This window comes from Otolemur garnettii, unplaced genomic scaffold (genome assembly GCF_000181295.1).
Source record: "Otolemur garnettii isolate 467f Iridium unplaced genomic scaffold, OtoGar3 scaffold00003, whole genome shotgun sequence".
In the NCBI taxonomy this organism is placed as follows: domain Eukaryota; kingdom Metazoa; phylum Chordata; class Mammalia; order Primates; family Galagidae; genus Otolemur; species Otolemur garnettii.
This window is the reverse complement of record NW_003852398.1, coordinates 37019974-37046261: the sequence shown is the minus strand read 5'-3', so window position 1 is coordinate 37046261 and position 26288 is coordinate 37019974. Positions and strand designations below refer to the sequence as shown.

Here is a 26288-nt window from a genome sequence, read left to right as displayed (position 1 = left end):
TGACAGAGGAGAAAACAAGGTCAGAGACATTAAATGCCTTCCCCAAGGTCAGTGAGCTGCTCTGTAGTAAAGAGCAAGAAGTTTCCAGCTCCTAAGCCTAGACCATTCCCATGGAGCCTGTTCTTGGATGCCCCTGGTCTGAATATCCCCGTGTTGCCAGGGGCCCTTGTGGGCCCCTTATCCCACAACTTATCTAACTATTCTAGAAGGCTCCCAGGCACAGCCCTCCAGCCACAGGGCCGTGCCCAGTATGCAAGACACACAGTAGACAGGGCCTTCACATTTCCCTTTAATGGCCAAGTCAGCACTGCCCAGATGGGGTCCTCTTGCCTGATGTCCCCCGAAGAGCCCACCCAAGCTGGCACCCCTTGACCTCACTAGCTGCATCCCAGTCCGGTCTTGCTGTGGGGTGGTCTCATCTCAGCTCCTTCAGCAAGCTGTTGACAGAGCCCAGCAGGTCCTGGAAGTAGCCCTCGTCCTCGCCCTCTTGCAGCTCCAGATTGGCCAGAGCCTGGTACTCAGCCTGAAGCCTGGCCAGCATCCTGCTAAGCAGGGGGTCCTGATGGTAGTGATCCCGGCAGGTGGCCAGGAGGGCACCCAGTGTCTGCAGCACCTTTTCACGGGCATCGTGCTCAGGCAGTGCCAAGAGGTGGGCCGTGATCTTGCACCAGCCCTGTTCCCGCAGGCCTGGCAGGAGGTGCACCTGGCGATACTGCTGCAGCTTCTCTGGGGATGTGTCCTGGGTCAGCTCGGCCTCCTCCTCAGCAAACATCTGTCATCCGTATAGCCAAGCAGGATGTGGGTGGTGGGGAGAGAACACATAGAGAGCAGTCAGCTCCCAGAGGGCCAGCTCTGCCCTTCAAATGCAAAGGCATGTGGCTGACCCGTGAGCACCTACCCTCCATCTCTATCCCTGTGGGCCTCCAGGGACCTCAGGGGAAAAGGGGCACAGATTAATAGCTTCACACATGCTCCCCCATCCATTCATACGTCTGCCTGTCTGTCCATCCATCCACTCATCAGAAACACTGAGCAGGGCCAAATGCTAGAGAAAACAAGATGGAGACAGGGTTCCTACCCTCAGGGAGCTCAGGGTCTAGCAGGAGAATAAAAACTAGTTGAATGACTCCTAAATAGCAGAATAAGTTTAATCTAATAGTGCAGCGTGGGTGTGGACAAGCTGGGTTCAAATTCCTGCTCCCCCACTGACCAGCTGCATGACCAGAACTGGCACTCAGCCCCCTACGATGACTCAATGCCATCGTCTCTCAAGTGGAGAAACCAGAGGGAATGATGAGCACACAGCTGCAGTCCAGCACAGTGACACTCAACAGGAGCTCTGGCTCGGCACCCGTAGCACAGTGGTGATGGCATCAGCCACATACACTAAGGTTGGCAGGTTCGCTGCTACAACAGAGCTTTTGAGGCAGGGACTACTGCCTGGGGGACAGAGGAAGAGGTTGCCTCCCCGAGTCTTCAGGGGTCAGTGGGAGTCCTCCAAACAGATGCAGGTGGAAGGCCAATCCACACACAGGCAGACCGCAACCACAGGCCTGGCCCACCTTGTGTTTGAAAAATGGCAAGTTATTCTGGTTAATGGGATGGAAGCCCAAGTACCAAGTTGGGGCCAGACCACAGAGCCTTGTGTCTCCCTCCCTGGGGGGTAGCCTTTATGCCAAAGGCCTGGGGAGCTAAGGAAAGTTTGGGCTGGGTGTCACACCCTCAGCCTATGTCTGTAACATGCAGAAACCCAGCTCTATCAGCAAAATATGGTGGATACAAATCCTGCCAGGTGGCCAGAAGCAACACTCAAAACCTGACACGTAACCAGCTTATTTATTACTGAAGAGAAGCTGTGCTAAGGAGGGGCTGAGATCTCCCACCCAGTAGTATCGACTGCACTTGCCTCGACCCCAGGGGAGGACGAGGCACAAGGTGGGTGGGCAAGGCAAGAAGGATCCTAGGGAGAGCCTGGGCCACAGTGGACCACCAGGTACCATCTGTGTCAGTCCAAAGGTGTGGGCTTATTGGGGCTGGCACAGAAAACCAGGGATAGGAGGGGCTGAGAGGGATCCCTCAGTCCTTTCCTAGCCTACTCCACATCCTGCCAATTCTACCTCTGACACACACCCCACACCTGCCAGCTTTCCATCTCTAGCCCACATGTTCTGCTTCTTGATGGGCATTTGCAGCCTACTGCCTCCCACTCACACCCTGCCTCCTCCAATCCTCTGATGTTGGCCAGTGCTGTCCAGCCCCAAGCCCTTGACTTGTAGGCTCTGGCCCTGTCTGTGCTTGCCTTTGCCCCCATTCACACTTGTCACACAAACTTTGGCTGGGGCCTTTGTAGATGCAGCTCCTACCTCCAGGAGCACTTCCCCACTCAGATCTCAGCACCACTAACAGTCAGGGTCCTGGGCACAGGACTCCTTAGCTTACTTGCCGCTACAGTTTGAGCATGTTCCCTAAAAGTTCAAGCACAGGAACCTTAATTCCCAATGCAGTAGTGTTGGGAGAAGGGGCTGAGAGAGGTCTGTCAAGAGGACCCTCATGAATGGATAAATGCTGTTTGTTACTGCAGAAATGGGTTTGTTACTGGGACATCAGGTTGTTGTAAAGTGAGTACGGACCCTTGTGCTTTTTTGCACATGTGCTCGTACTCGTTCACCTTCACCATGTCACTGAGCAGCATGAAGGCCCTCACTAGATATAGGTGCCTAATCTTAGACTTCCCAATCTCCAGAATTATGAGCCACATAAACTTCCTTTCTTTATATTACCTAGTCTGTGGTATTCTGTCATAGTAGCAGAAAACAGACTAACATGCTCTGGATGATTCTCTGATAAACACAGGAGGACAGGGACCATGGACTATTCTCCTAGCACCTGGCACAGCAAGCATCAAGCAGGGCAGATACCAAATAAACACTGGGGAAAGATCCAGCAGGAAGGCGGGGGCACCCTATGGCCTTTAAGCTCCAGGGATGCACCAGAAGCCAGGGGCTCATGGCCACAGATAGGTGTCCCACCTCTGCAGGAGTCCAGACTCGGGGGAGCGGGTAGGCCTCAGGAGAGGGCCTGTCATAGGCCATGTCCCAGAGGAGGAAAGGCCTGGAGCCTGGTAGACCACAGAAGAGGTACACTACAGACACCAGCAATCTGAGGGATGGGTCCACATTCTCCATGGGAATTCCACTGCTGTACTGCTGTCCTCCCATACCAATGTTCTTGAGGTACATGGTGCCCCTGTAGGCAAGCTGATGTACCTCCACCTTCAGCCAGCTCTGGACCATTTTTGGCTAATTCTGCATTCTTTCTTAGGAACCACAAGAACAGAAACATCCTGACTGCCTCAACTACAGAGTATGGTCTATCTTAAGAGCTCTCTGCCTGAAACTCCTTTACTGTCCTCCCTGGAGGAAGATACTCATCTCTTCCCTCCCCAATCATGAAGGTACCCCAAGACCTCCACTGGCAGCTCCCAGGGGCAGCCATCTTGGGGAGCCTTGGTGAGACTGCACAGTGGGAGCATTCTGCAATGTGCCAATGCCACAGTGCCGTGGGGGCAGTAGAGATGCACATCCAAGACACCAGAGGAAAGAAATCAGTTTCCCCTGGCAAATGCCCGGCCAATGTACGTGTCCTTTGCCAGGCTTGCTGGCCCACTCCCAGGATGTCAACTATTCCCAGGCCTTATTAATTGGATCTGAGCATCACACTGCTGCCTGCTGCTCTGAGAAACTGATTTTTACAACTTGGACCAAGAGAAAAAGAAACAGACTACAAGACAAGACAGGCAGACAGAGGTGAGGAGGGTGAATGACTGACAGACAGGCAGCAACAGTCCTGACCCCCTGCCTGGGACAGAGAAGGCAGGGGGAGAGTGTGCAGAGAAGGGTGAGGAACCCGAGGCTCCAACATTTAGCAGCAGTTCCAGTGGCTGCTTCACAAATCAGCAGGCTGTTGTTCTGGGGCTGTGTGGCCCAAGAGAAGACACTGAGAAAGCCCTGCTAATGCTCTCTGCAGCAGCTCAACTAAAAATCCAGCCTGGTGGTTACCCCCTCTCCTCTTTAATCTAGATGCTTCTCAGGCTTGCAAAAACCAAACTGGGCTGTACACTAAGTTTCCTCCCCAGTGAGAAGCAACTGGATTCCCGGGGGCTCTCAAGGGCAAACATTCTCAGCCCCTGCCTGGAGCCTGAGCTCCCAAAGGAGGTACCTCCAGGTTTCTAAAATCACAGGAGTCAGTACCATTCCAGCCCCCAACTCCCTAGTCTCCAGGCTGCTGCGATGGCTCATCCCACCTGTTCTTCCCCACACTTACCCTAGGCAATTCACCCCTAGAGGGGCCTGTTGCTGGCTGTTTCTAGGCTCCAATCACACCGACCCCTCCTCTGCCCCCACACTCAGTCCTGACCAGGGCCAGCGCCCTTTCCCTATTCTCCTAGCCCTCGGGTTTCAGCCTAGCCATCACATCCCATAGGTTACCCTCACTGATGTCCCAAGTCTCTTCTATCCATCCATCCACCCATCTGTCCACTCATGTGTCCAGATGGATAGGCAAAAGAGACCCAGGCTCCCTCCAATGGCCAGCAGCAAACACAAGGCAAAGTGAGGGGGGCAGGGCGGGCCCAGGCACTCACCTTCTCAGTGACCAGGTCATAAAGCAGGGTGACCACTCGCACAGCCAGCACTTCTGTGCTCTTCTCCTGCACCAGGCTTCTCAGGACCTGTAGTCCCCCCAGCTTCAGGAACTGTTGCTGGGCGTAGGGGAAGTGGCGCAGCAGGGAACACAGCGCAAATAGGGCCTGGGAAGGAGAGGTCTGTGAGGGGCCACACAGAGCTGGTCTTGCCCTGAGGCTAGGAAAAAGCAGCCAGAGGCACCCCAATCAGCTCAGTTCCCATTCTTCCTGGCCCCACGCCAACACTTTGGGCACAGCTATACCCTGAAACCTGGAGCTATGAGGCCAGAAGTGACATTAGATCCTTTCAACATCACCTAGTGTCAAACAGCAGGCAAACAGATGCTCAGAGCAAGAAGCAGGGGTAAGACCTGAGGCTGCACTGCTGGAGCCACACCCAGGCCCCAGACAACTTGACATGCTGCCACCTGCTTCAGTTGAATGTGATCTCTCCCCTGCCATCCATGGCCCCAAAGGCAACAGGCACAGCCTGGGAAGGGACACTTTCTTTTCAAGGCTACAAGTGTTTTGGGGACTGAGCTGGAAGAGGGGGTGGAAACGCACCTTCTTCTTTGCAGTGAGTGGCTGCTCTGTGGCCAGGATGACCAGCAGCTTCTGTAGGGCTCCCCCTTCAATGGCCTCCACTTGGACCTTTGGGTTGCTGGGAAAAGAAGCACAGGAAAGCATGACCATACTGTCCGCCTAGGGACCAGGACTGGTACCCAGCCATCCCTGGGGAGAAGAAATAAGGAGCACAGTGGGAGGTTCCCACCTAGACAAGCCAGAACCCAGTTGAGAAATAAAGCTAACTGACATGGACCCACCTGGGTATGGTGGCCTATGGCACAGGTGGCAGGGCTAAGGCATCCCTCACTCCCCAGCAGCCAATGGCTGGGATGAGCTGGGAAGGTGAGTCACTTTTACATTGTTAAGGTCATCCCGGTGCCACAGGTGCTACTCTCATGTACCTCTTAGGGGAAGCCTTTCTCAATGCTCTCCAAGCCAGTCTTGGGTGCTCCTCCTTTCATGGTCTCAGGCATGTCACACACTAGAGGCAACTACTAATAGGTCTGTTCCCCTCTGGTATGGAACCCCTTTCCTCTCCTCTCCCAGACGAGCACCCCAGCAGCACATAGAAAATGCTGTGAGAGAAGGCAGGTAGGAGTATGAGATCCAGGGAGCCTCTGAGTACCTAAGTAGACCCTGTAATAGGACCAAGGCAACATCTCCCTGCTAGGCTCTCCACTCCATCACAGCACCTACTGTGATTTTTTTTCTTCCCATATTCTTAGTGCTCACGGTGTAATCTGCCATGTCATGAGGCCCTAGCCAATAGGGAATGAATGAATGAGTAAATAAACATATGTATACAATCATGAATGTATCAAGAACCAAACAGCAACAGGAAAGCCCTCCAAACCCAGAGCTGCCACCAGAACCCTTCTCCCCATCCTGGATTATAGAAACAGTGATACAAGTAAAACAAACATTTTAGGTCCAGACCTTCTGGATGAAAGGATGTGAGGGCCAGCTCAGTGGCTCACACCTATAATCTCAGTATTTTGGGAAGCTGAGACAGGAGGATTGTGTGAGGCCACAAGTTCAAGACCATGTGGGCAATATAGCAAGATCCTGTTACAAAAACTTTAAAACTTAGCCTGGCATGGCAGCACATGCTACTCAGGAGGCTGAGGCAGGGGGACGATTGCTTGAGCCCAGAAGTTTGACGTTGCAGTGAGCAATGACACTAGTCCACAGGCAACAGTGCAGATCCTGTCTCAAAAAATATCCCCACAACAAAATTAACAACTTTACTGAACTGCATGGGTTCATTTAAAAAAAAAGAATGAGGCCTGGAGGGGGTCTCCATAAAGCCAGAGTGTGGCAGAGGATGTAGCTGGGAAGCCCAGCAAGACATCCTTCTGCTGGCTCCTGGCTTTCTCAGATAATATCCATGGTCAATTAAGGAACACATGCTTAGCACATGAACTTGCATGGTCAGCCCCCTGGGGAAGGGTACCACTCAGCACTCCACTTATGAGGCCTCAGAAAGGAGACCGAACAGGCAGACAAAAGACTGAGGTCAGCAACAAGGGAAGGAGCCAGGCCAGTGGTCAAACAATGGCTGTCATACCCACCTGGACAGCTCACAAAGGGCTCCACAGCCTACCAATGTCTCTGTTTGTCTCTGGCTGCCTTACCTTAGCATGGCCACAAGCTTCCTAGAGACTCGAAAAGCACCTGTTCCTCCTAACTCCTGACCCTCCTACCCAGGAGGCCTTCACAGCATCTGTTTCTTTTTTTTTTTTTTTTTGAGACACAATTTGACTTTGTCACCCTCAGTAGAGTGCTGTGGCATCACAGCTCACAGCAACCTCAAACTCTTGGGTTTAAGTGATTCTCTTGCCTCAGACTCCCAAGTAGCTGGGACTACAGGTGCCTGCCACAACGCCCGGCTATTATTTTGTTGTAGTTGTCATTGTTGTTTAGCTGGCCCAGGCCAGGTTTGAATCCGCCAGCCCTGGTGTATGTGGCTGGCGCCCTAATCACTGAGCTATGGGTGCCAAGCCCCTTCACAGTACCTTGAAGAGTGAGGCAGGGTGCAGGCAGCAAAGATGATCAGGAGGAGTTGGCTCCTGGTCCCCAACGCAAAAAACAGGGAGGCAGGTAATAAGAGAGATCACACATTGTACCACTGCTCATAGGAGGCAGGTGTTTCCCCAAAACTGGTTAAATGGAATAAAGATGGGGCCCAAGTCATTCCAAGAGGATGGCTCAGCCCTTCTAGTCCTACCAGGAATGAGCTTCAAGGTTCAAGGCAGACCTAGCATGCTGAGCCCATTTCCTGCTGTAACATGAGAAGCTCCCTGTGCCTGTGTCCGTGTCCTCTCATGCAGAAAGGAAACGCAGGCTGCCCTACCACAATTCCCATGTCTGTGGAGCAGCCTAGAGATGGGCCAGAGTCCCTGGAGAAGAGAGACTGACAGCTCCTCTCCAGAGAGACAGGCGGATACCAGCCTAGAGCGGGGCCTGGGAGCTGAGCTCTTCCCTGTCCCCTGACAGAGAAAGGCAGCTGCTTCATCAAAGTGTGAGCTAATTAGGACCGTCTGCCATCATGTGCCTGAGGAACGCTCACCCACGACAGGCAGGTCTAGGAAGAGAAGACGACTACACTGAGAAATTGACACAAACATCAAATGCTGCCTCCCAAAGAAGGGGGTCTGTGAGGCCAACATCACAGCAGCCTCAGGGAGCACCACCAAGGAGCCCCATCGCTCATGGGCCCTCAGAGGAGCAGAGATGGAGCCCATCACATCATAGCACACCATTATCATGGCTCCAGGAAATCACCCAGGCCTGGCAACCAGAGCCTTTCCATTTTCTATCCTGGAACGAGAACAGAGAGAAATTCTCTTCTCCAGAAGGTACACGGATGTCAGCCAGAAGCAAAGCCAGTACAGCTCCGTCCCACTTGCCTCCCTCCCTCTAGCAGATTCCCCCCTCCCTAGGGAGGAAAGACCATCCAGAAAAGCAGATCATAGAGCTCACACATAGGACAATTAAACCAGGGAGGAAAACAGAAATCCCGATGACTTTTTGTAAGTTGCTGAAATCACTTTTATAAGGCAATAAATCTACCTTTTCATCTGCATCTTGAGTCCTAGGTGGGTAGAGCAGGAGCATGAGCCAAATGTGAGCCTGTGACAGAGCGCACCTTGGCAGCTCTGGGACCCTTCCCTGCCCGGCCTTCCCATGTAACCAGCTTAATACCCACTCCCACACTAACTCTGGGGCCCTACCCAGGGCTCCCACAGTTTCAGGAGTTCCATAAAGCACCCTCTGTAGCAGCCTTTTAGTCAAGGATTAAACAAACACAGCAGAGGGAAGGAGAAAAAAACTAGGCCTGCATTTCTCAGGCAAGGACAACAAAAGCTGGGTACCTCCTGAGCAGTCTGCCCCTAAGAGCAGAATATCTGCTCCTAGAAACAGTCTTTCTCTAGGCAGCTCACCCTTGGCCCTGAACACGCACAGTGGCACAGCAGTGTGACTGGCGTAGGAACGTCCCAAATAGCTCAGAGATCTAGGGATATGCCAGGGCCTGGAGGACCTTCAGTGGGAATCCTGTGAACAACCTCTGATGACCTTGGGCAAATTTCCTGACTGCAGTTTCCTCATATTCTGAGGCAGAGCTGAGACTACCCTGTGTTAAAGATAGAATAGCTAATCCTATTCCTATCCTAATAGTTAATGCCAAAATGCTACTAATGCCTTGTGGCCAAAAGATTATAATCACGATGGGTTTGCTACACCAAGAGGCCAGACCACATCCAGAGGCGTGTAACTTACTCTGCCGGTGATTCCGGCACATATTGTGCTGTGGACCACAGCTGGGGCCCATGAGTGGAGGGGCCAGTCCTGCTGGCTAGAAGGTGGGTATCCTAACAGTGGAGATCTGAAAGAGTTAACAGGATGGGGGCCTGGCACTCCTCAAAGTGACATCAGTGATGCTGGTGTGCGCAAAGTCAACAGAAGGCTATTAAGGACATAGTTCACTCTGATGAGATAAATGAGAATAAACCTTGTTCAAGGCTAAGCCGGCTGGACTAAATAAATACCATTAGCACTTGGATCACCAGGATGTTCACAATCAGCAGGCAAGTCAGCTGTCTGTGCGCAGAGGGACAGCAGCAGCTGCTATGCTGTAAATTCTGGATGGGGGCGGGGGCTCAGGAGGAGCACAGAAATGGAAATGATTGCATTTGCAGAACCCAAACAGTTTGGGTCAGGGTGACAGCAATGTGGATGATCTGCTAAGGGTCAGGGGTCATCTTTTAGCTAACTGAAGCTGAACGAGAGTGTGAGTGGGAGGAGCGTGAAGGCGCTGACCTGGGATAAGCAGCCAAGTTGCCCAGAGGGCTCACAAGAATCTGACCAGGAGTACCCTTCTCCATCCCTGGCACTTGGGACTGGCTGCATAATTTTCAGGCCTAAATGGAATGTGGAAATGTGGAACTCTTTGTTCAAAAATTATTAGGAACTTCTAGACAGGGAGAGGCAAATGTAATACACACAGGGAAAAGTGTCTGAAAGTGCACAGAAACATTCAGTTGGAACAAGGGCTGAAAAAGGAGTTCTAATCTGCCAAAAAGGAGAAACACTAGAAAAGCCAGAGCTAGGGGATGGAAATAAGGATGAGGATGACTGGTTAGAAGGGGGTGAGGAAATGCTACGGTGAAATCTGAAGACTGTGTGTCTCCTGGACCACACCGGGACACTGGAGGCACAGCAGGGGGATGTGCTCATTTATGAGTCCTCACTGTATTTGTGAAGTGGGACAAAGGAGAAACAAGCCACTCTTCCTCTGTGATGCCCACTGAGAAGACGTCATGCACTGGGGGCAGAGGGCACATTGCACAGGTGTACACGGTCACTGCTGCCTGATGAAGTTGTGCGTGCTTACCATCTTACCTAGAGAGAAAGATTTTCTCTGGTGGCCTCGCCTCGCCTGTGCCCTGACATGTGGCCTTGATCATCTATGGAATGCAAGGATTTACAGGATCTATACCCTGAAATAGCTGGGTCCAAGAGGGATCCATGTTTGCCTGCCATCTAGAGATGAATGTAGTTATTACCAATCTGAATAAAAATAGAATAGGGTCACCAAAAAGAAATGTTACACGTAACTCCTCCATGTGAAAGTGAAGCCTTCAAGAGAAACAAAGCATTCGCCCTATACCATGAGCCTCATACTACCTAAATGGGAACCACACTGGGCCCCTCAGAGTTCTGCTTAAACTCTGGAGAATGGTAGGGCTACCACCTGACCCCTTCATGTACAGGCCCCAATGAGAAGCCAGTCATGTAAGCAAATGTCTCTTTATCTCCTTTAATCTGGAACTCTTCCTTCCTCAGTCTGTCTTTGTCTTTCAAGACATTAACATTTATGAAGAATAAAGGCCAGCTGTAGCATGCTCCTCAATTTGGATTTGTCTGATGTATTCTCACAATTAAATTTAGGTTATGCATTCTGGTAGCAATATCACAAACACAAGATTGTGTCTTAGAGCACGATATCAGGAGGCAAATGATGTTAATCAGTCTCACACTGGTCATCTTCTCTTTGTTTACTTGGTTATCCTGGTATTTGCCAAATTTCTCATAAAGTTACTATTTGTTCCTCTGGGATTAATATTTCGCAGGGGGACACTTTGAGATATGAAGACACCCTGTTCCTCGTCAAACCTTCACTAACTAGTTTTGGCATTTATTGAAAATCCTTGCTTAAAGAAAAGAACAAGTGATCCTATCTCAGGGTGGGCAAGGGACTTGAGAAACTTCTCTAAGAAGACAGGCACACGGCCTACAGACACACGAAAAATGCTCGTCATCCTTAATCATCAGAGAAATGCAAATTAAAACCACTTTGAGAGATCATCTAACTCCAGTAAGAATAGCCCACATCACAAAATCCCAAAACCAGAGATGCTGGCATGGATGTGGAGAAAAAGGAACATTTCTACGTTGCTGGTGGGAATGCAAACTAATACATTCCTTTTGGAAAGATGTTTGGAGATCACTTAGGGATTTAAAAATAGACCTGCCATTCGATTCTTCAATTCCTATACTAGGTATATGTCCAGAAGACCAAAAACCACTTTATAACAAAGATATTTGCACCAGAATGTTTATTGCAGCCCAATTCATAATTGTTAAGTCAGGGAAGCAGCACAAGTGCCCATTGACCCATGAAGGGATAAATAAATTGTGGTATATGTACACCATGGAATATTATGCAGCCTTAAAGAAAAATGGAGACTTTACCTCTTTCATGGATAGAGCTGGAACATATTCTTCTTAGCAAAGTATCTCAAGAATGGAAGAAAAAGTATCCAATGTACTCAGCCCTACTACAAAACCAATTTATAGCTTTCATATGAAAGCTATAACCCAACTGTAGCCCAAGAAGAAGGGGAAAGAGGAGAGGGAGGGGAGGGGGAGAATGGGTAATTGGTGGGAACACACCTACAGCGCATTTTACAAGGGTACATGGGAAATTTACTAAGTGTAGAATATAAATGTCTTAACACAATATCAAAGAAAGTGCCGTGAAGGCTATGGTAACCAGTTTGATGAAAATATAGCAAATGGTATATAAAACCAGCACAATGTACCCCATGCTTGTGTTAATGTACACAGCTATGATTTAATAAAAAAAAAAAAACAAAACTAAAGAGGATCTCTTGAGTTTGAGGTTGCTGTGAGCTGTGGTGCCACTGCACTCTACCCAGATAAACAAAGTGAAGACTATGTCTCCAAAAAAAAAAAAAAAAAAAAACACTTATTCATTTTAAATGTGTTTATCTATTAGTCTTCCTTATTCATCTGTGAGTTTCCTGAGGGCAAATGCCAATGCCTTACTGTTGTATACCTCATACCTAGCCCAGTGCCTAGAGTATAGATTTGTGTTGAATAAAAGCTTGTGACACAGCTGAGATGTTTTATTCACAAATTACATTTTGGTGATTTAAGATAAATATTCAGAGTACATAAACTTATGTTTTTGACTGGACTTTTTAAATTTAGATCTATGATTTTTTTTTTTTTTTTTTTTAGACAGAGCCTCAAGCTGTTGCCCCGGGTAGAGTGCTGTGGCGTCATGGCTCACAGCAACCTCCAACTCTTGGGCTTAAGCGATTCTCTTGCCTTGGCCTCCCAGGTAGCTGAGACTGCAGGCGCCTGCCACAACACCCAGCTATGTTTTGGTTGTAGTTGTCATTGTTGTTTTGGCAGGCCCAGGCTGGGTTCAAACCCGCCAGCTCTGGTGTATGTGGCTGGCACTTTAACTGCTTGAGCTATAGGATCTATAAAGTTCTGTTTGTTTGCAGTTTTGGGCTGGGGCTGGGTTTGAACCTACCACCTCTGGCATATGGGACCGGCTCCCTACCCTTTTGAGCCACAGGCGCCACCCCCAGATCTATGAATTTTTAAAAAGAGATTTATTGCTTACATTTATTTTTTAATAACTTTGTAAGTACTTAATTCAATAATCAATAAATAAAACGCTCATTCTCCAAATGCAGCTGAATAAGTAAAAAAAAAAAGAAAGAAAGAAAAAAAGAGAAAATTCTTGCTTAATTATTCCAGACATCCCAAATCTGAAATCCAAAGTACTCTAAAAGCCGAAAGTTTTTGAGCATCAATAATTTATTCCAAAACTAAAAAAATTTGATATCTGAAATATTTCTGGTCCAAAGCATCTCAGATAAGGGATATGCATCGTGTACTATGATGGTTGTCCAATAATTGTATTTAAACTCCATTATTGCTCCTATCTTTATTTGATAATTTTGTCTTTTTTTTTTTGGTTGCAGCCATTATTGTTTGGCGGGCTCGGGCTGGATTCGAACCCACCAGCTCAGGTGTATGTGGCTGGCACCTTAGCTGCTTGAGCCACAGGCACCAAGCCTGTTTTTTGGTTTTCTGACACAGTCTCACTCTGTTGTCCAGGCTAGAGTGCAGGAGTGTCATTGTAGCTTACAGCAACCTCAAACTCCTAGGTTAAAGCAATCCACCTGCCTTAGCCTCCCAAATAGCTAGGTCTACAGATGACCACAACACACAGCTAATTTTTTTCTATTTTTAGTAGAGACAGGGTCTCACTGTTGCTCAGGGGGGTCTCAAACTCCTAAGCTCATGCAACCCACCTGTGTTGGCCTCCTAGAGTGTTAGGATTCCAAGGTGTGAGCCACTGCACCAGCCTGAGATTTTTCTTTCTTTCTCATTCATTCATACAAGTGTAGACTCATAGATTCTTATTTAATCAATGGGATAAAAGGCATTTCTATTTTGATACTGAATTATCCTTGATTTAATTATCAGGGCCTTTTCCATGCTGGCTTCTGTGTCTTTTTGACATGTTTCCATCATTCTTTGAGAATACTTCCTCACTTTCTGGCATAAGATGTTCTTGTAAAGATACTGTTTTTTTCCCATACCGGCCATGGAAGCAACCATTTCTCCAAGGAACACTCAGAATACTTTTTGAAGATACAGATTTCTAGCTAGGCATGGAGGTGTGCCTGTAGCCCCAGCCACTCTGAAGGCTGAAACAGGAGGATCACTTAAGCCCAGGAAGTCTGAGGTTGCAATGAGCTGTGATTGCTCCACTGCACTTCAGCCTTGCAATAGAATAAGACACTATCTTAAAAGAAAGAAAAAGAAAATGCACATTCTACACTCTATCCTATATATATTAAATCACAATGTCAGAAATTGTAGCTCAATTAATTATTCATAAATGCCCCAGTGATTCTTAATTTCTAAGGACCAGCATTTGAGATAACTAGACCCAATGCCCAGCCTCTTATCCACTGCAGCACCTCTGGCAAATGGCTGCCCAGTACTTGAAGACTAGTACACTAGGAGACTACCATCAAATAAGGCAGCCATATGCTAGTTTTAAACCCTCTAATTGCAGGTGGCGCCTGTGGCTCAGTGGGTAAGGCATCAGCCCCATATACCAAGGGTGGTCAGTTTGAACCTGGTCCCGGACAAACTGCAACAAAAAATAGCTGAGTGTTGTGGTGGACGCCTATAGTCCCAGCTACTCGGGAGCAAGAGAATCACCTAAGCCCAGGAGTTGGTGGTTGCTGTGAGCTGTGACACCACGGCACCCCTTCAAGGGTGATAAAGTGAGACTCTGTCTCTGTAAAACAAAAAAGCCCTCTAATTGCTAGAAAAACATCTTCTGATACTGAGTTGAAATCTACTGTTATCAAGCTTCTACCCTCTGATCCCAAGCCTACCTTCTCAAAGTAAATAAAGAGGGCTGCCTGATTCTGCTCTGACAGGTCAGCTCTTCTGAAGGCAGCCAATGCCGAGAGAAAGCTCCCCTCTCAAACTGGAGCATCACAGCATCCTACAGTCATTTTCAATGTGGCTCTTTAAACCCTTTACCTTCCTGACAGTGCTGTAGACTCCTGCTCTATGTAACAGCAAATCCCTGCAGAGAGGGTGCTCAAACCTACCTGCAGGGCTCCACCATGGTCTACCCCCTCCAGGGTCCAGTGGGCTCAGCTGTCTCTGTCCCAGGGCCACACTGCCCCTACCTCTTTAGACATCTCTAGCTTTTTAGCAGTACCATCACAGAGCTTACACTGGGCGGCCCTAGGTCAAATCCCTGGGGGCTGTTCACATGATCCTCTGATGGTCAGAGGCTCTGTACCCAAACATAGGGTCTCATATTCATTCTGTCATATATCCCACACATCGGTTATCCCTTCCTAATCTGTGCCATCTGTTCCCATGTCTTCACATGAGAACCAGAACAGAATTTGGGCAGGATGATCTGACATGTGCTCTTTAGCACCTCAGTACAGCAAAGGCTCTGTTGATACTAAACCCTTTCTAAATAAACATTGATTAGATCTGATTGTTTAAGCTGTCAAATGGTCTCCTGAAATGCAGACTTCCTCTGTGTCTCTAACATTGCCTTAATCTCTTAGCCCAGCACATCTTTCTGAAAAAGGAAATTAGAATTAGAAGGGGGCGGCGCCTGTGGCTCAGTGAGTACGCTAGCCCCATATACCGAGGGTAGCAGGTTTAAATCTGGCCCTGGCCAAAACTGCAACAAATAAAAAATATATATGTATATAGAATTAGGAGGGAATGAGTCTCCTTGGTGTACTGATTATGTAATATTTCCCTAGGTGGCGGTTATGTGGGTATGCTCATTTTTAATAATCCATCAAGTGGTATGTGTTGAGACTGGTAAACTTTTCTGTCTAAGGGAAGGAGGGAGAAAGAAAGGAAGGACTTAAACTAGTCTTGTAAGACCTGATTTTACAGCACCCATACTAACTCCAAAAGATCATCTGTTTTCTTTAGAAATATTCATTATGTCACATCTCAAAAACTTGATTTGTTATTTTGAAAACCAAGACATTTACCACTTATCCTGTCTTCTTGCCCCCTTCAACCTCCATAATGCCATAAAGATTCACATACACATAGGTCTCATGATGACATCTGTACATTTTTATGTGGCACTTAATTTTTCAGACCCTGACTAATTTGGATCATCTAATGGGGTATTCACTCATTCCTCACACTCTTGATTTCAAGTTCCTCTTAACCTTTTTGTTTTTTTTTCTGAGACAGAGTCTCACTTTGTCACCCTTCGTAGAGTGTCATGGCTCACAGCAACCTCAAACTCTTGGGTTCTAGCAATCCTCTTGCCTCAGCCTCACAAGTAGCTGGGACTACAAGCACCTTCCACAATGCCTGGCTATTTTTAGAGATGGGGGTTTTGCTCTTGCTCAGGCTGGTTTCTAACTCCTGAGCTCAGAAGATCCACCTGCCTTGCTTCCCAGAGTGCTAGGATTACAGGTGTGAGCCATCATGTCTGGCCCTCCTCTTACTTTTTCTGGCATGAAGGTGTTGTCCTTGAAAAAGATGGCAGAAGCAAAGCAGAATAAGATGCAAGGACACAGATGCCCTTTCTGTCATCTGCTGAATCACCTGGCTGACCCAGATGGCCTAAAGCCTTACTCACCATTCTTCTCATTCTGAACATTAATGGCTCAGGTCCTTTGTCACTCTTAGGATTTCCCAGATCTCACCCCTCTGATATTCCTGACAGTGTTCTTAGAGGTTTACACCCTTCTTCTCTTTTTGTTCTTAGTTATGGGTCCCTTTTTCATCTTTGACAAAATCTCAACTCTGTTTCCCATACGTCCATGTGGGTCTATTTAGGTGTCTCCTCATTCTTTGCAGTAATTACTCTTGACTTTATTGAGCACATCTCATTTTTCAGATTCTGAGTCATCCTTCCATTTGAAGCTCTTGTTTGGACACCGTATCTACTCTTTCCTGAACCTGAAATCCTCTTTTCCCCAAAAATCAGAGTCAGAGAGCTGTGTATTCCCTTTAGATTCTCCAAACATGGTCACTTACTGCTAAAATTCCCAAACTGACTTCACCAAACAAATCTTTCTTGTTGCTCAGAATATACTTTCAGTGAGGCCTTTTCCCTTATTGCTTCCTTAACCTTCTGAGAGATAAAACTGTCCAAAAAGTGAATAAAGAATTAAATCAAGTCAAGAATTCATTAGAGTCTCATTTTTCCTGGAGCCAATTTCCTACTTCCCAGATACTTAACTTTGCTGCATCAATTGCTTCTATGCAAGCTTTATAATCTAAGCATAAACAGCTGACAATTATCTCACAGTTGGTTTCTTGGGGGGCTAAAAAAGCCAATGACCTGGACTTTCTTTTTTCCCCACTAAAAAATCCCAAACTCAATAAGCAAAAGAATAAGTGCTGCTTTCATGTCAGAGAGACTTGGGTTCAAGTCCTCTTTCCAGAGTTTTCAAGCTGTATGACTGAGATGTTATTAAATTCTTTTGATATCAGTTTCTACATTCATAAAATGGGGATTAATAACATTTATCTCATGTGATTTCTGTGGGAATGAAATGTGGTAGTATATATAAAGTACCTGGCAAATACTTAGCATTAGGATAATAGTTGTTTCATTATAATATACTGTTTAACCAAAATTATTATTTTTACTTTTCTGTTAACACAGCCTGGGTTTTCAGGCTTCTCACAAGTGGGAGGAGCTACCTGTGTTGGAGAGAAAAGAAGCCTGGACCACCTCCCACTGACTGGCCCTAGATTCTCATTCTTAGCTCCTCTGGCTAGATAGACAAAGCCAGTGCAGAAAGAATTCATGGGGGAGAAATGTAATTAACAAGCTAGAGGGAGAGATTGGAAGGAAAGATCAAAGCAGCTAATTAGAACTGGCTAAAGGGAGACCACAGTGTAGGGAACATGGAAGAAAGAGGGCTAAAGAGAATTATCTGTGGCCTGTAATTATTCAAAGAATGTCTCTGAGTAATTGTCTCAGGCAGTCTGGGAGGCAAGGAAGGAGTAACAAGGTTAAGCAGAAGAAAATTTAGGCTAAAATATATGGGAAATTTTTCATACACTGTGACTTATCAACTTTATTTGAGAATACAGAATGGTTTTATTTTTGGTCTTCTATACTAGTTAGCAGTGTAAACTCCACCCCACCCCCCCTCTGCCACCCCCCATGCTTATGGCTGGGGGAGACAAGAGGAGGCCAGAAACCATGGGGCAAGAGAGGCTCCAGGGAAATCATGGCCAACCTTTGCTCCAAGCTACAGGCAACACACCTTGTCAGCAGGCCCTTTGGGGCTCAGAAAGAAGCTGCTTTACTCACTCAGATCTTGCTCTCAGGAGTTCTAAGATGTATGTCAGAAAATTAATCACTCTCTCTCCAGCCTCCACATCCCCTCACCCTCTCTGTGTTCTCTAATAAACTTGATAAATGTGATAAATCTCACTGTGTAAAAAATCATCTCAATCAGAGCCAATGGAATCAAGCAGAGACTATTTTGCTTTTGCTACACAACTGCAGAAATGTTTATGAATGAGCCCTCTCTTAATAGCAAAAGAAAAGGCAATGATCGTGGGATGGTCTATAGCTGAAAATGACAACACTGCAATGCTTCGTTTATAGGATTTGGAAGTCGTATAGACTACAAATCTCTCTGCTGTGCAACATACATAACAAGTCCCCAAAATATCCTTTGTTTTCTGAGGTTCTGCTCAGATATTTAAGGTTTTTGACAGTTTAAATATGGTGAACAATATGGTGAACCATCCAAATATTTTGCATCATTGGTATTGGAAAGATCTTTATAAACAATCAGTTCTAGTTCTAGGAGGCAAGAGCAGCATGGAGCCTCCTAGTTTTTCAGGCAGATCAACATGGCTTCCTTGGCCAGCTCCATTTCCTTACACTAACATTTCCTGCCTCCAGCTATGTGGTTTGTGTTGTAAACAGAAGGAACTAGAGTACAGTGGATCTGCTGAGCCCCTGACCAGGCTCAGGGATCATGAGATCTCGTTCCAGGTTGAATCAAACTCCTGGTTCCTGCATCTCAGCTTCCCTGATGTAGGAATATAACAGAGAGGACGGACCTTGCCAGAGGCCCTCTGGCCTCACCAACAAGATGCTAGAATGGGGGCCTAAAGAAAAGTGAAGCTTTCCTATTCTGTGGAAATCTTTAAGAACTGGAGAAAAGTCCCAATTATTTACAGCTTCCAGAGACAGAATGATGGATGGTTTCATCTGTGAACATGCGATTTGTCTGAGGCTCTTTGTCCAGTCAACTGGTTGACAAATACTGATCAGACCCAGCATGCACAGGGTCCTTGGCTAAGCATACCAAGGACCTACTGGAGCCAGAGCAAAGAATGAGACTGTTTCCTGCCTCAATTAGACAAAATTAACAGCCAACAGAGAAGTGTGAGACCTATGCTATAAGACGACTTACTGTGTGAGAGGGGCATCTGAAAAATGGAGGGCTGACCAGGAAGCACCCTGGAAGAATGCCTCAGCAAGATTAAAATCATTAAAACAGGAGGAGAAAGGCTAAAATTCCATGTTTATTACCCAACTGAAGTAAGACAAAAATCTACCTTTTTTTTTTTTTTTTTTTTGAGACGGAGCCTCAAGCTATCCCCCTGGGTAGAGTGCCATGGCATCGCGCTCACAGCAACCTCCAACTCCTGGGCTCAAGCGAGTCTCCTGCCTCTGCCTCCCAAGTAGCTGGGACCACAGGCGCCCGCCACAACGCCCGGCTATTTTTTGGTTGCAGCCGTCATTGTTGTTTGGCGGGTCCGGGCTGGGGATTCGAACCCGCCACCTCAGGTGTACGTGGCTGGCGCCTTAGCCGGTTGAGCCACAGGCGCCGAGCCAAATCTACCTTTTAAAAAAGAAAATGTTAAGAATCATCTTCCACACACCCTTTTAACTCTGTTTCTGATAAATCATTAAAAGTCCTTCTGCTGGAATCATTCTAATGCCAAAGAAAAAGTTACACTCATAAAATAGTTAATGTCAAAATGTAAATGGTTTGTTTAAGATTCAGCAATTGTTGCTGAATCAAACACAAAATCTCTATGGCTTGAATAGCAAGGGAAACAAAAGGCTTGACAATTTAGTGCTCGTTAAATCCTGTCTGGCTGAATTTTAGATTGCGACTTAAAAGAAGAAACATTAAACCAGTTCAAGTGTGAACTGACATATGCACAGCAGTTTTCAGCTGCCTGCAAATGGGCCAAGGACACAGTCTGGAATGTGACTTACACATGCATGCCACTGCAGCCTGGGTCCAGCCCTAACATGGATCCATAATCAGGGTCTGGGGGCAGGGCCTGAGGTAAGCAGAACACTAGGTAACAAAGCACTGGGAAGCTGAGTCCAGGATCTCACTAGGGATTCAGACTGATACTGTGGAGAGGGCCAACCCCAGTTGGCATTTTCCTGCAGGAAGACTGGGGCCTTGAGAACAATCACCTGTGAGGCAGGGGCTCCTGCTTGCCTGGGGGAGGTGGAAAAACAATAGCTCTTTGCTCTCCCACCCTTCACTGGCCTTGCTAGTCAGGCATTTGCATGAGACACAGTGGGACCCCTGTCCTGCTGAATCTATTGTTAATATAGGCCTGGTGACTCCCACAGTCCTTAAGTCTGGTCTTAGAATAGTCCTTTGTGGTAGGTTTGTGGAGTGCTGAGCAGAACCTTTGTCTAAATTCTCTTGCCCATCAGGATATAAAAGTACTTAAAATTTTACCATCTGGGATTATTTCTTTGAGTCTTAAAGACAATACTGTTGCCTATTAAAAAGCCACTGCCCCTGAGTTGTGAGGACCAGTCATGTGTAAGTAGAATGATCGTATAATTTATTGTCCAAACTGGGACACTTTTAAGAGTGAAAGGGGACAGGATTAATTACTGCACTGGGACAAGAAGCAGAACATAAACAGAACATATGGTCACTCTTTGTCTAAGGCCTTCTGTTAAGTTCTATGAATGATACAAAGGTGAATAAGGCATTTTCATGCTCCTAGAACCTGGACCCTAGGCTGAGGGGCAAGAGATCCTGGAAACAAGCCAAGGCTAGGCACCCAGGCAGGGAGAAGACAGTACTCCAGAGGGGAACATCATGGCAGCTCAGCAATGGTAAAGACCATGGATTTTGGAGCCAGAGACATCTGAATTTGAATCCTGGACTCCCTTTCTGTGTGAACTTGAGGAGGTTACTTAACCTGTCTTTGCCCAAGCTTTTCCATCTCTTACATAAGGGTTATTTCACAAGGTTGTTGTGAGGATGAGATTCAGTATCTGGCACATAATTTCCAATAGGTTCAATATTATTATTATTGGGACTATTCAAAACCCAATTACTTCTATAAATGGCCTAAGTCAGAGGTGGAGGCAAGGCAGGAAGAGATAAACAGCAAAAGGGCAGACTTAGTTTAACTAACCCTTCAAGGGCAGCTCTAGGGCTGGGCAGAGGAAGGGTCTTGATAGCAGCAGCTCCTGAGGAAAGGACCAGATGACCCTGCCACCTTGCTCTCCTGTTGCCTCTGCTCTTGATCTTAGGCTGTTCACACACTGGCCTAGCTTTCCAGCTGTTTCTGAATCTTCAACCTCTGGAGGCAAATGCCATCTACCTGGCTTCCCCTGTGCTATTTCCCTCAGGGAAGACCACAGATAGAAGTGACTTTCCAGGGCCTGGGGAAATCCTAGCACTCTAGGAGGCCCAGGAGGGTAGATTGCCTGAGCTTAGAAGTTCCAGACCAGCCTGAGCAAGAGTGAGACCTGTCTCTACTAAAAATAGAAAAACTAGCCGGGCTTGGGCAGGCACCTGTAATCCCAGCTACTTGGGAGGCTGAGGTAAGAGGATCAATTTAGCCCAGGAATGAGGTTGCTGTGAGCTCTGACACCATAGCACTCTATTCAGAGTGACAGAGTAAGACTCTATCTCAAAAAAAAAAAGAAAGAAAGAAAGAAAAGAAGTTAGTGGTTTCTGGAGTGTCACCATATAATAGCTCTCACGTGCTTTTCAAATATTAACTCAAGAAATTCTCATGACAACTCTGTGAGGCAAATAAGATTACTTGCATTTTACTAATCAACAAAAAGACACAGAAAGCTACATAATTTCCTCCAAGGTCAAATAGCTAAGAAGTAACAGAATCATGAAAGTTCTAGAATAGGAGTTAAGAAACCTGGATTCCACTGGGAATACACCACAAACTACTAGCTGAAAGGCCAGGAATAATTCCTTAAATTATCTGAACTTTACTTCTATTATTTGTCAAGAATCTCTGCTATCCAATTAAGGGATCAAGTGAGTAACAAGTGAGAAAGGGCAGTGGAAATCAGTGTAAAAGTGTTTAACATTATGATGCTACTGCCAACATCCTCCAGCATTTAGTTGTAAAGAGCTGGACCCAGTATGGAAAAGGAATCTGGTCCCTCGCTAGAGTCCCTATAGGCCCTGGGCACTTTGGCCCAAGGTGCAAAAGGAATTACTCTAAAGCAGTGCTTTTTATTTTTTTATTTTATTTTTTTGAGACAGAGTCTCACTTTGTTGTCCCCAGTAGAGTGCCGTGGTATCATACCTCACAGTAACCTCAAACTCTTGGGCTCAAGTGATTCCCTTGCCTCAGCCTCCCAAGTAGCTGGGACTGCAGGCGCCCACCATAACACTTGGCTTTTATTTATTTATTTTTTTAGCAAGATAGGGTCTTGCTCTGGCTTAGGCTGGTCTTGAACATGTGAGCTCAGGCAATCCACCCACCTCAGCCTCCCAGAGTGCTGGGATTACAGGTGAGAGCCACCGTGCTTGGCCTAAAGCAGTGCTTTTTAAAGTCTGGTCTCTGGGCCAGCAGCAACAACACGTCTGAGAACTAGTTAGAAATGCAAATTCTCAGGCTCCAACCCAGACTTAGTGAATCAGAAACTTTAGGGGAGGGGTCTGGCTATCTATTTTAACAAGGCTTCCAAGTGCTTCTGATGATGCTTAAGTTTAAGAACCACTGGCCTAGAGTATCCCTGGAAAGATAACAAGCTGGGCTCTCTCTCACCCTGGTGGAAAAGTCCTGTTTCAGGGGCCTGAGGCAGAGCCCAGCTTTTGCAAAAAGACCCAGGCCATGAAGGCCACTGCTAGGAAGATGAAAAGCTTCCAATAAAACCCAGACCTGCATGGCCACACTGATCAGAATACAATAAAGAAGAAAGTGAGAAATCTGACAAAAAGAAAATGCTGCTTCGGTGGGGGACAAAATACAACAATCTTCAGTGGGAGATGAGAAGCATAAAAAGGATGTTAGATGTTCAAAGCACCAAATGTCGAAATGACAAAAAAATACAAGAATAAAGACAAAGTGTGCACATCAATGCCACACAGGCCTCAGTCTAATGATGGCAGTTGCAGGGAACAGCAGCCCCCCTAAGACTAGAGCCCGCTCTTCCCCATACCCAACATGACAGCCTATATAAATAGAGTCTCGAGGGAAAAAATACCAGCAATTAGTCACTGAATCCTGCTTGCTGAAATGAGGAGAAACTTGTGGAAAGTCACCAGAGACAGAAGCTCTGGTGGGAAAAGCAGTTAAGGAGGCCATGCAGACAGGGCAGGAGTGCGGTGATTAAGGGAGGCCGCCTGTGGGGTGTTCCTGCAGTGTTTGATGCCTGCCAAGTCTTAACCTGGAAGGGAAAATGTAGGGCCTGGCCAGTGGGCTATAATGAGCTCCAGCCCAGGCCCACGTCCAAGTCAGAAGGTCTTTAATGTGGGCTTGGCCTGGAGGTGGGGCAGGAGAATGAGGAGGAGGAGTCAGCCCAGTGCAGCAGTTCCTGTTACAGGCTATGGATACCTGGAGAATGAGGCTTAGAACACAGAGCCTCTGACCAAAGTGTAGGAATAGTAGCATCCTTAGTACTTCCACTCAGGAAATCCACTGAAAGTGACCCTATGTTAGGATCAAAAGTGATGAGGAGGGAGGACTTTCTTTCCTGCAGAGAATTCCTCAGCTCAAATGTGCTATGCTCTCTACTGCTTTTGCCTAGAGTGTCCTTCTCCCACCCAAACCCACCCCATCCCATCTTCATCTGGCTAGTTCCTGATCCTCCAAGTCTCACCCCAGACATCATCTCCAAAATATTCACTGACTTCCTGACCCTCAGAAGGTCTCTGCTATGCATTCCTGGACGCAAGGGCCCTTTGGCTGAGACCAGAAAACATAGGCTAAAACAAGGATGTTCAATCTGTGGCCTGTGGGCCTCATGCTGATTTTGTGAGGACTTTTTTTTTTGTTTATCTGTGGTGTCAGATATCACAAAAAAGTATGCATGAACCTTTTTTTTTTCTGCTAATCAGCTTTCATTAGTGTTTAGGTTATTTATTGTGTGACCTAAGACGACTCTTTTCTTCTAATGTATAGCAGAGGAACAACAAAAAATAAAGTTGGACACCCCTGGGCTAGAGCTTCTGTTTTCTTTTCTGGCACTGCAATTTAGTACCTACCCAATTTTCCAGACCACCTTAGGACAGCATGGCATCAGAGAGGGTTCCTTGGTCACTCTCTTCCTTCTGTAATACTCCACGCTCCACCAACAATAGTTCTTAGAGCCACTCAGTCACCTCTGCCTGGGGGGCCCAATAGACTGGCTGGTGCAGGGATCCACTGAGGAGGTAGCATGAAGCCACGCAAGGGAGAAACAACATTGGAAGAGGGCAAGGTCAAGCTGACAAATATCAAACAATGAAAAAGAATTACATGAACTGCAGTGGCATAATGTAGCATAACAGATGGATAATTAGATTTATTCTAAGAGCTGTAAAAGTGAGTAATTAAATAAAAATATGGAACAATGAATCTGCCACAGAGACACCTAACAGCATCATGAGGGCCCTGCAGCTAGCATAAGCAGCCTGGGAAAAAAGCAGTAGGCAAGGAACTTCTAACACTGCCCTGATGTTTTAGGCACAATAAATTCAGCACCAGCTCATGTTGGGTATCAGAGTACAGCCTGATCTTAGAGGGAGATAATCAGACCCAGGGCAGTAAACGGTGCTGTGTCATGGGAGTATGGTCTCTTGTCAACATCTGGAAGACAACAACATAAGGGAGACCAATAAACTCTCCACCAATGGCATGTTTGGCAAGGTCCCTGCTAAGCAAGACGGACAGATTGTATTTATCTTTGTAGTAGCAGAGGAAGAGAGGAAGGGAGATGAAAAACACGTGTACAGATGACAGATTCACTGCCACCAACAAAGGCAGGCTGGGAGACACAGGTTTAGGCCTCTCCTCTCCTCTCAAAGGTTGGCAACAGATGGTGAGAGTACCACATACGAAACATGAGGCGAGCACTCACTGTGTGAGAAGCAAAGTATCAGGCATGGGATTTCACCAAGAAGCAGCTTCCTTGAACATTAACATTAGCTATCTGGAAGCAAACAGATCAGCTGGAAGCTGTGTTCTATCAGTCAGGACTCTGTTTTTAAGTGACCAAAACTGAATTGAAACTCATCTGAGGGAAAAAAAAAAAAGTTTTTTGGGTACCACCATGAAGAAGGATGACAAGAGTAAAAGGACCACTTAGTCCAGAGGCCCTCTCTCAGGCTCCATTTCTGCTCTTTGCTTTCTTTCCTCTGGTCTTTACTACCCCTAAACATACCAATCCCAGCATAAACAGCACTTCCTACTCCAAAATGGTTCAGAACTCCAGGGAAAGTCGTCTATCACTATACAGGTGGAAGCAGTACTCTGAGTGGCTAGTCTAGGTCATATGACCAGCCCTAATTGGGTAGGAAACAGGTAGAACCTAAAGATTAACAGCCTCACCTGATCACGCGGCACTGGTGAAAAGGCTGCCAAAGAAAAAAAGAACTGTAGTTTTCCAAGGAGAAGAATAGAAGAATGTCTTGAGACCAAAAACAAATCAAGAGCCTTCATGACCCACTACATTGTTTTATAACACTCCAGGTTGTAACACTCTAGGTAATAGTTGGCTGCCTGGGGCAAAATTTTCAGGCCAGGACTGTTAGCAGTCTGGCTGGGACTCTGCTTACAGGGATCCACTTTGACCCCATCAATCCGAAGTGCTTCAAAGTCCTTGCTGCTTGTTTCTTTAAAGGCAGCCCACTCTTGTAGGCCTGCCAGCAAAGTCCAAGCACAGGACCTTGGTGATTTCAAACAGCTTCACTTAGACGATTCACATAGTCCTAAAGCATAGAGAGGAGGCAGCCATCTCATTGGAAGGTTTCCATACTAACTTGATCTCCTTCTCAGAGCACTGACCACAGAGAATAACCTCCTCCCAACCTGGAAACTTCCGCACTTTTGACAGGGGGCCAAGGGCAGAGTTAAGGCTCATCCCAGAGCTGCCCTAGATTCACACCAATAGATTCAGAGGACAGCTCTCTATTCCAAAACACCACTACCTCCTGGGGGTGGGGGGCTGGGTATCTTAGCTGCAGAAAGAAAACCTATCACATCTGCACTGCCACAAAAGCTGCTACTTTGCTCAGGACCTAACACAAAGGGTTCACAGTGGAGCTCTCCTGGCAACCTGGCTTGAAAGAAGAGAAGTCCTTAGTCTTCCTGTCTCGCTTGCAGGGCATGATGCACACTCCAGCCATCAGAGTCAGTCATCTCTCTTGCTAATCGTCAGAGCAGCTTCCCTTCTCAAGGGTCTCCAGAAAATCAGGCCACACAGATG

At 46.8% G+C, this 26288-nt stretch overlaps 1 protein-coding gene across 2 annotated transcripts in view; it reads right to left on the bottom strand.

Moving 5' to 3' along the window:
- Positions 1-267: 267 nt before the first annotated feature.
- SIL1 (SIL1 nucleotide exchange factor) overlaps positions 268-26288 on the bottom strand; it is a 258671-nt gene continuing 232650 nt past the window's right edge. For both annotated transcript variants that reach the window (XM_003782152.3, XM_012808719.2), the window contains exons 8-10: positions 5246-5342; positions 4643-4807; positions 268-772 (exon numbers count right to left, since the gene is read on the bottom strand). In XM_003782152.3, the coding sequence (XP_003782200.1) occupies positions 416-772; positions 4643-4807; positions 5246-5342 (619 nt within the window). In that variant the 3' untranslated portion in view covers positions 268-415. The remainder of the gene's footprint in view (positions 773-4642; positions 4808-5245; positions 5343-26288) is intronic.